Here is a 17,666-nt window from a genome sequence, read left to right on the forward strand (position 1 = left end):
ATAAAATAAAAGAGTGTGGGGGATGGGGATGCACTTTATGGAACATCCATAATGGTAGACTAAAGCAAGTAATGATACAAAGAGTGGACAAAATAACATGAAACACCAAACAGCATATAAATATCAAGGAATTAATAAGAGTTCATTCACAACATGTTCTTGTTGGAATGCTAAAGGAACAAACCTTTCCAATTCTTTAGTAATAAAGGGGGTGGAATCTACTCTTTGTGTTCCAGAAATTTACATAAAAATTCAAAGATGTTCTGATTTAGTGATTGGCCATGGAAGGTGACTTTATCCTGGCAGCCATGAAATTACTCTTGCATTTGTTTAGTAGTGTGCATGGAGACATTATAATCCTGTAATTATGGGGCATCACAAGTGAATGGTGTTTTTGCTGTCTGATGCTTAAAAATGCCTTTTGTGAATACTTGGTAAGAGAAATACTGATTCATATAGCCTACGCTTTTTGATGCTGTACTTTATATGTTTTTGATTGTCAGAGTGCACTGAGTTGCAACTTCTGTTTGTCTTTGCCAATGCATTTTTACTGTTTGGCATGTACTATCATTATTTTTGATCCCGTCTCCCTTGACAAATAAATAATTTAGCAATTTTTGACATGGATGCACCAGCAATTTTTATACAAACTATTCGGCTTTAAAAGCCTGTTAGTCGCCTCACTTTGCTTTGAAACCTCTCATATCAAAGTGCTAACTGTCAGACCTTTTTTACACCTGACATGTTTTGTAATTGGCAATCAACCTTATAAACTCTGCTTTGTAGTTACAGTCATGTAATGGCGATTTAATTGCTTCAAAGTGAAGCTCCTTTTCCATGTGGTGTTTCCATTACTTCGTCCACCCCTATCTAGTGACCATAATAGGTTAAGACAACTGGTTTCTATGATGTGTACATAAACGTGCCTCATATGTTTCCAAACCATGTCATAATTAGAGGAGTCTTTCTATTTGAATCCTTGATGTTATGTTGCATCCAGAATGAGAAAATATACACTTGCACTTAATTACTTGAGTCTGGGAGATCACTGGATAAGGGCAACATGATAGGGGAAGTCTGCACAGAAAAGATAGCACCCATTTTTTGCTTGCTGACTGAATTAATCAGCATGCAGTTCACTAGTGTAGGACACAAACGCTCTGGAAGATGGTGGAATTCTGTAAAACCAGATATGAGACGACACCTTTCATTTTGCAACCTTGAGGTAGCACTACCATCAAATAGTTAGTCAGGTTAGTCAAGCTTTAACTCGCTCATTTTCCAAATTCCAGATCTGTATTACATTAGCACACAGTTAATAAGGGTTGACAAAACTTCAAATTTGATCAATCATCATTGATTACCTTGGGTAATGCTGCATAGACAAAAGGATAAAGAATGCTAATGTAGCCTAAATAAAGCCAGTGCACTGGTTGAAGTCAGAGGAAGGCTGCCACAGAGTAGCTAGGCCGAGGTGAACCAGGAAAGAGCCCTGCACAGGATGTGCGGTAGTGTTGGATCGTTCCTTATTTCATTACAGGGAAAGCTTTATAAATTCACAGAATGGAGAGGAAGGGGGCATAGTGATAATATTTGCATTTCTCCTTTTCCCCCTCTATCTCTCTATCTCTGCCCTCCCTACCTCCTTCTAATACCCCCTCCCCCTGCACCCCCCACTTACTGCAGAGTGACTTTAATCATCACTTTCGCCAAAACACATTAAGCCGTTGTGTGTCCGGGGGAAAAACAGCCCTGCGCTCTCCAAGCATCACATTCTATTTGCAACAGTGATGCATAGCTGGTGCATTACTTTGGAGATTAAAAAGGATATGCTGAATATCAATAGAGTGTGTCTGATGGATGACTGTCCTGGCCCACAATAAAGGGACATCCAATAGACCTACTTGGGAGGAGGTGCGTACATTTACCAAAAAGAAAAGCAGCTCCACACTCAAACACTCACACACCCGCACACACTGACGAATACACAAATGACAGCACAGACACTCAGACAGCTATAGCAACTGCTCAATCCTGTACTCATGTTTAGTAAAACAACACCAACGCTTAATTATTTATTTACTTTTTTTTGTTCAGGAAGGATAACAAAGTCGTTTGCATACATTAAACCCAGGCCAGCAGACAATGTGATTCCTCCTAGGTCGCGGGGTGGTCGTTACAGCATTGGAATGGATGGCGATGTAAAGTGCTTCAGAGCTTTTGCCCAGAAAGACATGGAGGTGATGAATTGAGCACAAACTGAAGGACATGAACCACAGAAAGGACTGTTAGGGCGCTATGACATTATTCCACAGCAGAGAAAATGGAATGGGGGGGGGGGGGGTTAAGGGGATGGGGCAAGGGATAATCATGAGTCCAGAATCTGACATCAGCAAAAGGGAATCTTGGTCAATTCGTTCATGTGAGTTCCCAACTTGACCTGCTGCCCTTCAGAAGGCTGTATGGTTGAACGCTTGCCTATATGTAGGTCCTCAATGCCCCCACGGTTCACCCAGGCACCCAACTCTGGCTGTTGTGTGATTGCTGAGGTCCTGCAAAAACCCCCATTCCCATTCCCATTCCCAAACCCATTCCCATGCCAACACCCTGTGATAGCGACCCGTCAAAGTTAAAGTCCATTCCCTCTGTTGAGTCCATGAAGTCGTTCAGGAGGATGGATTCCACATCGCAATCCAGACTGCTCTGGTGCACATCCATTTCCAGCTCGGACTGCAACCGGTTGTGAGGATCCTGGTGATGGTTAGCTTGGTGGTTGCCATGATAATTAGGATTCTGTGATGTGTGGTGGTAATACCCTTGCCAGGGTTCTGTCATGCCCTGGTGGAGGTGGGAACCTGGGTAGGACTGATGGCGAGGGTGGGGGGCTGAAGCCAGGCGACAAGGGTCTTGGGGTACATCCAAGACACTGGCAGGGTTAGGAGGCAGGGCAGTAGAAGGGAGGTGAGCACGTGAGCCATAAAGGCTGGGTGATTTGTGGTTGTAGGGTTGCAACATGTCATTGTTCACCCTGGGAGAAAGGTCTGGTTGTCTGGAGCTGTTGTGTTGCAGGTGATTGTGCATGTGGTTAGGATTGGGACTAGCATTGAGTTTGTGGTCATGAGATTGAACGTAGTCATGGCCACGGTGGTGTTTGTGATGATTGTAGTCAAGACTTGGGTGATGCTTATTATGAGCTTGATTGGGATTGTGATGATGGCTTGGGTTTTGCTCATGGGTTACTCCATGGCCGTTGTGAAGACTCTGACTGGAACTGCGATTGTGGCCATGCTCTTGGTTATGATTGTGATTCTGGCTTTGATTGTGGCCGTGAGAGTGCACGGCGCTGTTAGATTGTGACATAAGGGAATGGGATGCTGCTCCTTGCCCCACAACCATGTCCTTACCGCAGTATTGTGGCCCTCCTGCAAGCAGACTTTCAAGGGCATTGTTCTCCGAGTATGCCCTAAGAGCACGCTGGAAGCTGGTAGGCTTGTTTTCCTGAATTGTCTGCATAGGCGTATGATGCCTAAGCATGCCCATGGATGGTTGGCCATAGACTGTTCCACAGTAGGATGTCTCTCCTTTGGGTCCAGGGCCATAGTGATAGCCATTGCGCTTAAGTGGTAGAGGCTGGGAGAAGCCCTCTTCCAAGCTGATGGCTCCAGTTAGATCAGCTAGGTGTGGGAGCTCGACAGATGGACAGTGTCCCCCTGTTCCCAGGGCTGGAGATCTTGTGCTGGTGGGGCTAGGGTAGAGTCTTGGGGAGGCTGAGCAGGAAAGTCCTCCTTCCTCTGGTTCATCAGGTTCTGTCTCAGCCAGAATTGGAGACAAGCATCCACTTAACGTTGACGCAGAAGAGCTTGTTCTGGAGTGGAGGTCTGTCCAAGCATCAAACTCTTCACCCCCAACTCCCATTACTCCCTTACCAGCTGGGCTTCCATGTTCTGGTGATCCCTGTATTCCAGGTCCTCCAAGCTCTCGGCCCATTCCCACAGCTCCTGCTCTCTTCCGGCTGACTCGGCCTCGGCTCTTCAGGTATTTAGTGCCATTGTCCATGGATACAGCTCGTCTTCGAGGCCCTTTGCCCATCTTTCCACCCTCTGGGTTAAGCATCCACCAGGAACTTTTTCCTGTTCCCTCATTTTGAACACGGATGAAGCGGGTATGTAGGGAGAGGTTGTGTCTGATGGAGTTCTGTGGGAAGGAGAAAACAGGAAGAAACAAGATAGAGGCATTAGTGATTTTCAATGGAGGTTTACTAACATTGTGTGTCTTAATCTTTGGTAGAAAAATAAGATATTTAAACACCCTTTTTCACGCCAAGGCCCCCTGGTAAATGAGAGAGACTGGGCAAGGACCCCTATTAAATATTCATAAAACTGAGTGTTACATTAAGCCTGACCTATAATAATATACTTTAAAAACCATATCAATATATTTAAGTACTTTATTATGACAAATACAGTACAGTGTCCAAATTATCATTGATGATATACACATTGTACACTATCATTGTTTTACTTTTTTTTTTCAGACAGTAATTGATGGACGCCCCCTGCTGAAGACCCCTGAACTATGGTATATTACAAGGATTAATTTTCAGTGGTATACAAATATACAAAAATGTGTTTTTAGAAGTATTGTGTATCAAGTAAGTATGATTCAAATCAACAGATTTTCAAAATAAAACCACTGAGGGTGCTAATCTCACAAGAATTATGCAAGTTTCTATAAAAACTCTAAAGCAGCTCGGGTCACTCATTGTAGGAAGAGGTGAAACCCCTCTTGGCTGCTCAGGCAAATCAATACTGTAAGCAGACCAGCTCCTGCACGGCACACGCTTTCTCTGACTCACGCTGCAGCTAGCCAAGCCAAGTCCACACGCACATCAAACCGTAGTCAAGGTTACCCAAATGAATCACACGTGGCAACCTGATCACAGACGCCTCTATCGATTGCAGTCTTGGGGAAATATGAGGGAAAGCCAGAGAGTGAGACGAGAAAGCAAAAACGAGGCGTGATTTTGGCACACTAGCTATCCTGGAGGAGCACCAGACAAAGGAAACCAGAGAGAGAGAGAGAGAGAGAGAGGGAGAAAAGGATTCAGTGGTACAGATGCAGAAGAGAAATCTCTTTGGTGTACAACAACAATGGAGTCAAGAATGTTAATGATAGTTATAGTCTCGGATGTGAAGTGGTCAATACATTGTTCCAGCTGTGCACTATAGCAAGTATGACATGAAACACCTGTTCACATACAGTAGCTATTGTGTATACTACCACACAGAACTCACAGAACCTTAGTTATTTCATATTAGTATATCTTCCAGATTCAATAAATATGATTTGAATTAAATTACATTTATTTAATTTGTATTATAAAGGCTCAAGGCTGTACTATATAGAAAATAAAGTCACAGCAAAAGCTTTTTGCTAAACATTCCTCTTGCATCTTGCCTAACAATTAACTTTATATTTCACACTATAGCAAGGTCTTGCATATCTTATAACGTCATTACTTCAGTGTAAAGTTTCTCAATAGCATGTTTAAAGTATTTATTCATTACCTCCATAGAAATAATTCAAACCAACAAGATATTTATTGACTAATTTTATATATGGGACCCTGGACCACAAAACCTGTCATAAGGGTCATTTTTTTTGAAATTGAGATTTAAACATCATCTGAAAGCTAATAAAAAGCTGACAGTGAATAAATAAGCTTTCTGTTGATGTATGGTTTGTTCAGATAGGACAATATTTGGCCAAGATACAACTATTTGAAAATCTGGAATCTGAGGGTGCAAAACAATCAAAATATGAGAAAATCGCCTTTAAATTGTTCAAATGAATTTCTTAGCAATGCATATTACTAATCAACAATTAAGTTTTGATATATTTAAGGTAGGAAATTGTTTTTTTGATTGGCTAGAGCAGTGGTTTTCAAACCTTTTCCTGGGGACCCACAGAACTGCACATTTTGCATGCATCCCTGATTTACACGCCTGATTCAGATCATCAGCTCATTAGGAAAGAGCTCCATGAACTCAAATGAGTGTGTCAGATAAAGGAGACATGCAAAACTTGCAGAGCAGTGGGTCCCGAGGAACAGGATTGAAAATCACCGAGCTAGAGAATGACTACAAGTCATCGTAAGAAAGAAATACAAACAAAAAGAATGAGGCCGACTACTCTGAGACAGAACAGCATCGAAATACAAAACAGACTAGAACAGTTTGTTCCTAACCATCCCTGAACAAAGCAAAAGGGCCAAATCCCTCAATCTTCTTCTCCCTGTTGCATGCTCTTGTCACAGTATTCTGGTGCGCACACCATGGGCGTGCCTAAAATCCAGGGGACCCGGGACAAAATAGTTATGTTTGGTCCCCTCTCCCACAGACGAGAAGGGCCTGGGACAATATTCTTAGTTCTCCCTTCTTGGGCAGGTAGATGATCAGAGTTTCAACTGATCATCTTAATTGATTTATGTTTCCCTCTCTGTTTCTTTTCATCATCTGTCCGTCAAATTTTCAACATTACCAACAATGCATATAATGTGTTGACGTGTACACAGCAACAATGTAGTGAAAGCTCCACTCCCTACAAACACACACCGTCTCTCTCAAAGCTGCATAGCCTCTTCACACCCTCCTTCACTCAGATTCCCTCGTTCTCACACTCATTCATCTCTTTCCCTGTGTCCCGCATCTGTTTATCACTCCCTTTTCGCTCGCCCTCCATCCCGCCACAAATCACACTACTAATTTCATTCACCTGCTCTGACTGAAGAAAAAAATGCAAATAAGACAAAACAAATCTACTTCCTGTCCCTCAATCATCCACAATACAATTACGCTTCAAGTGCATCTATCAGCCCATCTATACTCCATAATCCCCCATCGCACCCCCTTACGGAAAGCAGTCTCTTGTTTTCTGTAGTGATTCTGAGAACCATTACCGCTCACACGAGTGGTCAGATATCAGTCACTGAAAAGAGCCAATTACCTTGGCAAAATTTACACTACAGCTGGATATCGACTGTAAAGCAGGCTAATCTTGGAGAGCGTGCTGTTTCAGTGTCACCTCACACCTGAGGGGCTAATTCTTCCCCCAACACCGGTGGCGGATTTGCTGCATTTTGCGCCGCTCCCATTCAGAGCGGTGAGAAATTGGATAAGCAAGATGTATTTACGTCCCCTCACCCCCCAGGTAGGGGGTTTTATTCTCCTTCGGTTATTCTGCCAAATTACACGAGCCCCCGTGCTGGTGAAAGAGCCAGATGCTTCCTGGGCTGACTTAATCAAAGCCAAATTGAAGCGCGGTGTCACGAGTGGGAACTGCGTGCCGAAACGACCTGCACGAGGTGATCTGAGCGCGACGCCCTGACAGCTCCGGCAAGCGCGCTCTGTTGCGGGGGTAACCATGACTACTGTGGAAACGGGAAGAGAGGAGCTACGTGCGAGAAGCGGGGGGAAGAGAGAGGCAGATGCCGTTTGATGCTGCAGGTAAACTGCAAACATCCTTTCATCTCTGACAGTCAGACGACTCGCCCAACTCGCTAGAGAGCTTCAATCATCGGCAGTCACACCGTCGCTTGAGCTGTCTCAGAGGAACAGTGATTAGCAAGTCAACTATAGGCTGCATGACTTCACAGTAGCTACCAGCACCCCGCCACTCCGCGGCTCAGCTCACCAAACAGCCGTCTGCACATGAGCTTGTTGTAGAAAGCTTGCATTTTTAAAACATGACAACTCTCAGACTTGAAAGGCCACGAGTCGTCGTTTAGTCGCTGAAAAGATCCGCTCTTTGCCCTTAGTGTCTCCATTAAGACGGGGGAAGAGGTAGAGCGCTGGGTGTTTGATGAAAGCAGATTATTCATGAAGTCACAATTGCTGTGGTGGTGTGGCCTGTTGTGAGCGTTATAAATAGCAGGTCTGTGGTTCGGAATTTGACCCAGACACCTTCAAGCTCTTCTGCCTCTGAGTCATTCGCTGGCCAGCAATGTAGCCGTCTGCTTGTGACCTGCTTTGGCTATCACAGATACTCTTCTGGTTAGATCTGCAACTACTAACTGACACTCTCTTATCAAAGCATACATAAAGTCCCAGTGTAATGCTGCGGTAATGATGACCTCTCTATGAAATATGTGGTATAAGAGTATTAAATGATTAGTGTCGACAATAACAACACAGTTATTTGGTCAGCATTATTGGTGTATTCTGACAAAGACGTTTTGGATGTTTCACCAGTAAAGGATTTTTGCCTTCTGCAAGGATGAGATGTAGAGTGATCAGGCACATGGCATTTAGACATTATAACTTCTTGATTTACGGTCTGACAATGACAATAAAGCTTGGATTCATGGTCAAAGATAGTTGGCAATATAAAGTAAGCAACATGTTGGCGATGCAAAAAAAAGTGCAACGACTACCAATGGGAAAAATGTCTGTGACTCTCACTGCCACCTGATACTGGATACAGGATACAGTTGAGTAACGTCTACTAGTGGCCAAAATTGACATCAGGTAGCATTTTAATCACAGGCATTTTAAACACCCTGCTAGTCAAACACACACATTAAGGCTGAGATTCCTAAAAGAAACAGTGTGCTCAATGGAGAAAACGTTTAAACACATACACACAATCGCTCTAACCTGATATACAGACACTTTCAAATATGCCCGGCAAACCGGAAAAATCTGGCAATCAGGTTTAATCCCACTCCAGCCTGCATAATCCAGAGAAATCTAGGGCTAATCCTGGTTAAATCTGGCGGCCCCTTAGCTGACTATAACCCCTGGAACACAACAGAGTAAGAGGGATTGAAGGGATCATATGTTGGCCAGGCAGGAGGTGTGTAGAGGAAGAGTGATGACGGCCGTAATAATCGGCATTGATGGAAAATTAGGAGAGTTTCATTGCATAACTAAATAGACTGCAGATTAGATTCAGGGTACCCATGCTTCCTTAAAGAAATGGCACATTCCACCATTGATTCATTAATAACTACATACCAACTACTACCAGGCTAAATTAGACCCTTGTTACTTGCAATGCTGTAGTCATTCTGGCATTTTCTATAACAGAAAATAATAAAACAACTGTCTACATTTTTATACTTCCAAGTCTTGTACCCTTTTTGTGGAATGGAGCAACTAAATGACACTGCTCACAATTTTACCATCTTTTGTAATTTATGCTAGTGCGTAGCTTGGTACATTTCGTCAAATTGAGGTTTATGAACCAAGATCATTACCTATGTATTTGACCGCCTGGCGCCATTGGTCGCCTCCGCCCTGTTGTTTTCGTGTTAGGAACATCTGCCCACGACAAGCCATAAAAAGGGCTGCTTTTACATGGAAAGCTCAGCCTTAACAATTGCCCTGACACACCAAAAACAAAATATCATACAGCGAGAAAGCAAGGGTTTCGACACTTACATTACCACAGTGGTTTGTTTTGAAATCAGGGACAATTTGCGATTGTATCCAGAGAGTCAAATATATTGAAGGGGTGTACAAAGATGTCACAGTATCAAACAAATATGAAAAAGACAGATGTGACCTGTGACCTGATTAGCTCCCTAGTCAGATAATCTTTTCCCAAAAGCACCTATTGATGAATACCCAGAATATGATCCATTCAGAGTGGATCCAGAAAGGAGCTTTAATCAAATGATGCTATGATACAGTGTTTCAGTCCACTATTCATTGGTGTAGGCCTTGGATTAGAGCCCTTGCATCAACTTCACTATGGGCAATGAATGGGATTTGGAAGGATCACGGCTCATTTTTCACGCAAGGTCACGTAAAGTGCCTTAGATTTCATTCAGTTTCTGAGCAGCACAAAAGGTCATAGCTATGGTCGCACTTCAGTAGAAATAAAAGACAGCATTTCAGACGCTATCTACCTGGAAGTTTTAGCGAACTATTCCAGGTAGCATTTGCCAAGCGATCTGTTTCTCATTTTAAAGAGCGTTCTAATTTACTGAGCAGACTCCTCCGAGTATTCCAGGCAGCGTTCTGTTTTACATTCTGCCCAGTGTTCCATTCGACGCGGTCCGGGACGCACGGCTCGTGTGTTGGGGGATTGTTCTGTCGAGCATTCTCGCGCGCTCGCAGGACTGGAAAAGCTGTTTTCAGCCGCGTTCACCCATTATTTATTAATCCATTTCACACAGCCAGCAGTCATTATGCATGCTACTGTCAATGGGTATCTCTCTGCCTCGCATTTATTTGATAATAAGCACAAGTGGGGTAGGAGATAAAAGCGCTGACTGCGTTCATTGTGCGAGAGGGAGAGAGCGAGAGAGGACTCCTGCAGGCGAGGAGACTTAAAATGAGAGTTCTGTGTGGGAACAGGGCGCGTCTGCTAAGCCTGTCTGGAGGCAATCGATGGAAATTAGCCAACGCTAAAGATGCACTTCCTGTGAGTGATGTCACGGGCGGTGCTCGGCTGTTTGGGGAAAAAGAAAGAACTCACAGGCGATTAATGCGAACGGTGGAGAGCAGAGAGTGGTGTGGGCAATGTGACGGATAGAGCGATATGAAATTATAGGATCGAACAGTCCTAATACATGATAATGATGCTAACGGACGTTTGCTAACAGCGTTATTTCTTGTTAATACAGAATGTGTTTTTATGTATTCATTCGTTCAGTAAAACATGTTGACTCCAAGTTTAGTCTTTATTAGGCACCCATGTTGTTCCAGCCACGTCTGTTACAAAACACCATACGACTAAAGGCTGGAATAAACTACACATTTACCTAGATTTTGTCCCTATTTACAGTCTGGAGAAGTTTTCTGCAAATTTGATTTGATAGGTTTCACAGAAAATCACAAGGTGTACGATGGACACAGAGTCCATTTTTTAGCTAGTCAGAGGATATGAAACATGTTTGCTACTTTGAGCCGATTTTATAACGCATGCTGTTTTTACTTGTCATGTGTCTCCTTACAACAAGGCATGTATATCTGCATGAGTTTGTTGTGATTGGAACGACCTGAAAGTGTGGTAGTGTGTGATCCTCAGTCGTTTAGTGTATGCCCGGTTTTTCTTCTGTAACTATTTACAAAGCCGGCGAGTGCATGATACCTAGTGTAAGCTAGTGTGTTCCAAAACATTGACAAAATTCAAATTTAGAAGATATAAGCATTCAAAACGCAGTCTATACGCCAATACGAATCAACGATTTTCATGAAATCAGTCTGCACTCAGCTTCAGATTTTCTAACCAATCAAATGCTCTCTAGAATCTAAAGCGTCCTTCCCCTTATACTATAAAATGCACTAAAGCTGCACCTGAAAATTTGTTTACACATTTAATTATATTATTCATGGTGACGGGCACATATTGCACTACATAGGGGATAGGGAGTGATTTAGAGAGTTTAAACATGCTTTCCATTGGGGTGAATAAAGTCTGGTTTCAAGTCAGTGTCACCTGAACTGCCACAGTGCACACAGTGTGCTCCGGTCCAGAGACACAATATCGCAGAGCGGATCAAGTGCATGAGTCGGGACGGACTCATGCACTCATGCAAATGGTTAGACATCCTTAGTGTTATAATCAGCAATGATAAGGACAAGCGATAACACCGGTGCCATGCATCAGCATATATTACGATTTTCAAACTGTATTACTGAAAGTATGACTGTTTCTTTCTAGTAGTAAAAGTTATATACCAAATCTCAAGGGAAGTCTAAGTGGCTGTCACACGCTGTCAAATGCTGCAATGCAAACAAAACTCTATTGGCTAACTTCCTGTTTCAGTGGAAATTACGTCAACACACTGAAAGATGTTGCGAGTTTCAAGGCACTTTTTCAAGGCAGTGTTCCTACATCACACAATAGATTTGTGTGAGGAACAGACCGAAATTTAAGTCGTTATTCATCATTGTTCATAATCTTCAGCTTAAATTGGCCTGCCACACAAAGTCTGACATAATTACTCCAAAAACCCCATCGGTTGTTGCATGTTATAACTGAATGTGATGCAGCGGTTTGAATATGGAAAATGCCATTTGAAAGCTGCAGTGTTGATTTTCCATCACTGTTTTCCATACAACATCGAGACGCCTTGACAATTCTCCTTTGGTGGTCCAGCAAAAATAAATAAAAAGAGCATTTGAGTTTAGGATGACACAAGAGTGAGTAAACAGCAGAATTTTAATTTTTGGCTGAACCTTTAATGTTTTGTCTTCAAATCGACAAATTAACTAAATTAGACATTGTTAACAATGGAAGCCCAGCATTTGTATCCTGAAAACAGAGCATCATTACAGCCAACGCTTTGACGACAGAAGGCCTCTCTCTCTGCTCGCTTCCCTGTGGAATGCCCACCCACCAGAGGGACCGGGACGGAAGGGAGGGGCCGCGTCTGGAGCTCTAGCCTAACCTGAGAGAGGTAGACTGGGCACGGAAAAGAAGCCGGGGCCCCTGGGGGCCTGTAGGTGGGAGCAGCCAGCTAGTGCGCTTCATCCCCTTGGACCGAGCTCTAATTGGAGCTGCTGGGCAAGCCGGGCCAAGTTCCCTGGGAACGGGGAGAGCCTGAGGGAGGGAGGGAGAGTGGGAGGAAGTGAAGGATGGACGGATAGAGCAAAAAGAGGGGAGGGAGGTTTAAAAATAGAGCAGGCAGATTAAGGAGCATCTGAGAGCGGTGCAGGGGATCGGAAAATCCGCCCTGCATGCCAGAGCTGACCAGACCTTCGGGGCATGAAAGCCAGCTCTTTGCCATTGCGGAGCAGGGCACGGCGTAGCACAGCCGCCCCCTGGCATACGTTTGCCCGGTCGTCGCGTGGCACGCGGCCCAGACTGGGGCAGCGCTAAGAGCAGCGTCAGCCTGAAACCATGACGATCCCTAGCTAAGCTTTCACACAACAGGTGGAGAGAACAGACACCTGTGGGAGATCGCACAGACTCAGAGGAACTGTCTTACACCTGGGTCCTATGCGCAGATGCACACCTCTTGTTGTGACACAAACTTTGCTGTGATAAAACAACATAAAATAATACTGAATAATTGTACACGGTTTTAAAAAAAATGATATATTGATTTCTTGTTTTCCATAAAAAGGATCTGAACAGCCTTAAAGCAAGATAAATTCACATGAGAAGCAAAATTGCATAAGATATGAAGACTTATTTTGCTTACCCCACTGGCAATGTTTTTCTTCTTGTGTTAAGCACAAATATAACCAAATGTATTTGATACTTAAAATATAATAAAAAATGAAAAATACATAATCTGGATTATAAATAAATTTATCTGGTCACATTTTATTTTAAGGCCCAATTCTCACTATTAAGTATAATGTTTGCCTCAGTAAACTCCTGATTTGCTTCTTATTAATAGTTAGTAAGGTAGTTGTTAAATTTAGGTAGGGTTAAGGGATTTAAAATATGGTCATGTAGAATAAGGTATTAGTATCTGTTTTATAAGTACATAATAAACAGCCAATACGCTAGTAATATGCATGCTGGTTAATAGTGATAAATAAAGTGTTATCATTTATCTTATTTTAAGATAGTTTGAATGTGTTTACTGAAACAATAAGACTAAAATACAGATTAATAGGTAACACTTTAATATAGGGACCAGTTCTCACTATTAACTAGTAGCTTATTAGCATGCATATTATTAACATATTGGCTATTTATTAGTACTTATAGAGCACATATTCTGCATTTAGTAAGGTAGTTGCATAACAACTACCTTACTAAATATTAATAAACAGCAAATCAGGAGTTTATTGAGGCAAAAGTTGTAATTAATGGTTTGTTAATAGTGAGAATTGGACCTTAAAAGAAAGTGTGACTGATTAAGAAAATTATTTTTGCAGTGTGGGTCTTGATGCACAATTAATATAACTACCTTTGAATAACTAATTAATTTGGCTTGTGACTAACTGCGAAGGTAAATAATAGTGAATAAATGTATAGACAAAATGCAAGCTACTGATTCACAACAACCAAGCAGCATTTCTTCAGTCTTTTGTGCCGCCGCTCTCTCCACGAGCAAAAACACGAGCGTGCGCAACTATGACTGACTTTATCATCGAGCACAAAGTCATCCTCTGTTCTAGGCAGAGCATGCACAATTAATTAGTAAATCATTAATTAAGTCACGCATCGATTATTCCGGTTGCAGGGCGTGGAATGAGCTGATCGCTTTAATCAAACCCCAAACAGATTGGGAAGCACCTGGTCACATGATTGTTAATTAAAACCCGCTACATTAATACGTTTAAGACGCATCCTTTAATATTCAAGTTGATGAAAAAGGACAAAAGACTCTTATATGAATTGCATACACAAAGCCTCCCTTTTAGCACTCGGTTACATACATGCACACACACACACACACACACACACACACACTCGTGCTCTGTTAGCCTGGCACATAGGGTCCGCTCATTACAACAATGCCAAGCTACCGGTTGCTAAGGAGACCTGTGGGAGAGGGAGTGATCCTGTTGCTATGGCAGCAAGCCTGCTTCCTGCCAACTGTCTTTCCCCATGAGACCTGACCATAGTAGGCAGAGAAAGACAGAAAGAAAGAAAGGAAGACAGGGAATTGAATGTAGGAGAGCCGGAGTGCGCGCGAGGGTGCGTTGGGGGTGTAAGAGGGGTTATGGGTATGATGTTGAAAGAGAAAGACTTTATAAAGAACACAGCAAGCGGGGTAGCGATGGAGGAGGGGTGGCAGACAAACCACAAAACCAGGGGAGAGAATGTGCTGGGAAAATTGATAGAGTTCGAAAGAGGGAAAATAAAAGAGGCGCTTGTAAAGAGACTGAGCGAGGGCGCCTTCCGGAGCGCCATTTTCAGCCGTTCTTTCCCATGAAACGACTCGCCGGCTTACCGCGCCGCGTCCCATTGTGCTCGTCCGCCGGCGACGGCACAAGATGGCCGCAAACTACCTCTAATTGTTCAAAGCGAACACTCGAACGCCACCTCCCAGCATGCACTTTGTTGTGAAGCGACCCGGCCCTGCTCATTAAACTACCCTCAAACTGGCCTGGCTTTTGGGAAGTTTGTGGAACCGTATCCCGTCTTTCCTCATTAAGCGCTACTGCACGTCGCGGCTCCCATTTATCAAATCTACACCTGATATAAGCAACGTGTCATCACAGGTGTGTCTGATAAAAGACTTGACAGAATACAAATTAATTATGCTGCACTGCGCAAAGGATTCATTAAACACAAATTCAGAGGAGACGCAAGAAACAACATCGCAACAAATCAACACTGCGGTGGATACAACATCCTGGAGCAAGACGAGACCATGGCCGTAACCAGGCTTTGAAAATTAGCGAGGGTTAGGATTTGTGCTATAATAATAATAATAACCCCTACAAATACAACTCATTAAATACACTAAACACTTTAAAAGAGACAGACATGTAGATGCTTGTGAAAGATGTTTTCTCTGCTTTGGAATAATGAGCATTGTTAAATTATATCATATTGCACCATTACTATCAGTTAGGGGTGGATAATTTCATCAATTGTTTATTATTCATGCAACAATACATATTACTCAGGGGCGAACTTAACATTTAAGCGAGGTAAGCAGCCGCTTAGGGCCCCGGGGAATCAGGAGGCCCCATCTGATATTGGCGAAACATATTTGCAGCATTGAGCAATGTAGCCAATCACAGACATCTGTTGATTTCTTGAATGCAATGACCAGAAGTGTTTGAGTTTTTGTCAAGTGCTGAGTTCTGCAAGCTCGCGAATCTTCTCATTATAACAAAGTGTAGATACGATGTAAATAAGAGATCCATTGTGCAGTGGAAAGTCCTGAGATCACAATGAACTGAAGTGAATGACAGCTTTTAGTGATTATAGAGGGAGCACTCTTGCGTTCTAGGCTGTGTAATATGTCACAGAGATATTCACCTCAGTAAAGAAAAGTATTGTGTTTCAAGTTATAATTTTATTTATCTTGATGTTTCAAAATTACTGTCTTGCGTGCTTTTCCTAAGTGCATATGCACCGGTTTTATTTATTTATTTTATTAATTAATTTATTTATTTTTGATAATGTCTTCTTTTGTGATCTGAAAAAAAATAAATAAATAAGGTAGCCTAATATGACTTTAGAACAGCATCAGGCTGACTAATTATTTACTGGTTGTGAAGGGGAAAATAAACTATAAACTATAAGAGTGAGCGTGCAAAAAAAAAGGGTTAGGCGGAAAAGAGCACATAGTTATTATGTTGGGGCCCCATACCTGGAATTTGCTAAGGGCCCCCAAATCACTAAGTCTGCTCCTGTTATAGTTTAATTAATAACCATCGCTATATAAATGATAACGTCTTGTGCTCTTATGAATGTTTTGGCATTACTTGAAAATTTAACTACTATACTGGATGAAACAGCATAGACTTCTTTGCGGCTTGTGTTTGCATATTTCATTTCATTCTGTAGCCTACAGATCTGTGTAATCGTGTCAAACGGTACTGTTTTTGATAGTTTTTATAAAGTTTCTGACAGATTATATTGTGATGTTTTTTGCGTTTTCCGTACCAAATGTGGTATTCTGTCAGCAATAACCTGTCCGTGGGCTTTTTTTAATTACTGTCAATTTAAGTGCTCATGATGCAGTGTTGCCAGATACTGCTAAGAAAACAAATAAAAAGCAAACAGAAATTAGTTAAAGTATTTTGTAAATAAGATACTGATATCGCTAACCCAAAACTGCAACTTCCCACTTTATTGACTTTCTAAAGTGTCAAATTAGGTGGGTTTGGACAAGTCCAAAACTGCTTATAATAGCTGGATCTGGCAACACTCGCTCACGACTCTCTCAAGCCTCGATCACTCCGTCAGCATCTCGCAGCGATCATTTTCATGACACGGACGCTAAACTTTCTTGCAAACTGTCTAAACTGAATTATACATGCAGACACTCATATGAGGAGTTTTAAACTGCAAATTAGTCATTAAGAGAACAAATTTAATTTTTGAACATGAAAAATGTACAGAGGTCTGGACCTCTGTGACCTCATAGCTGGCTACAGCCAAGGAGACGACGTCCAAAAACGTGGGAAGACAAAGAGAAAAGGAGATGATATTGATCGAGCTCAGGAGAAGAGGGTCAAATGAGGAGAGAAAGCTGGCGAATCTACTGTCTCAGATGTAAATGGGTTTTTTGGCTGCCGTTAGATCACAATTGGTTCCATACTGCCATCCTCTTCTGCCTTTGTGAGGTTTTTCGGTTTGATTACGGCTCTCATGACAGCGCTGTTTAAATGAGAGACAGAGGAGCACTGGCACATATTCTCCCACAGATAAAGTGGGAATAAAGTTGGTTTGGGAAGGAGGGGGCGCTCTGAATTCTTTCCTCGGCTGAGCACAGACGCGAATCAGGCTGTTAAAGACATCTATCTGTCTCTCTGTCCGGGTCTGTTTCTCATTCGCAGGGAATGTGGCGTCTGTCGAGAACGGGAGTCTGGCCCTCCACACGGACACACACGCACATATTCCTTCATTTGTTTATGCACACATTTGGAGCCACGGCCATTATTGACTTATTCATGCGTGTGTTTATTTCCAGAGCAAGCCGTGTCTGCCGAGCCCCTCTGTTCCCCAACCTCTTTACAGGGGTTATAGGGTTCACTTGGGATTCTCCCACATTAGCCCAATCTCTCTAATTC

General features: G+C 42.6%; 1 protein-coding gene across 1 annotated transcript in view; it reads right to left on the reverse strand.

The window, feature by feature from the left end:
- Positions 1-1,729: 1,729 nt before the first annotated feature.
- The window catches only part of foxo6b (forkhead box O6 b), a 32,631-nt gene continuing 16,694 nt past the window's right edge, over positions 1,730-17,666 (reverse strand). Inside the window, exon 2 of the mRNA XM_058753869.1 lies at positions 1,730-4,194. Within this exon, the coding sequence (XP_058609852.1) occupies positions 2,509-4,194 (1,686 nt within the window). The 3' untranslated portion in view covers positions 1,730-2,508. The remainder of the gene's footprint in view (positions 4,195-17,666) is intronic.

The sequence above is a fragment of the Onychostoma macrolepis genome, chromosome 19 (assembly GCF_012432095.1).
Source record: "Onychostoma macrolepis isolate SWU-2019 chromosome 19, ASM1243209v1, whole genome shotgun sequence".
Lineage (NCBI taxonomy): Eukaryota > Metazoa > Chordata > Actinopteri > Cypriniformes > Cyprinidae > Onychostoma > Onychostoma macrolepis.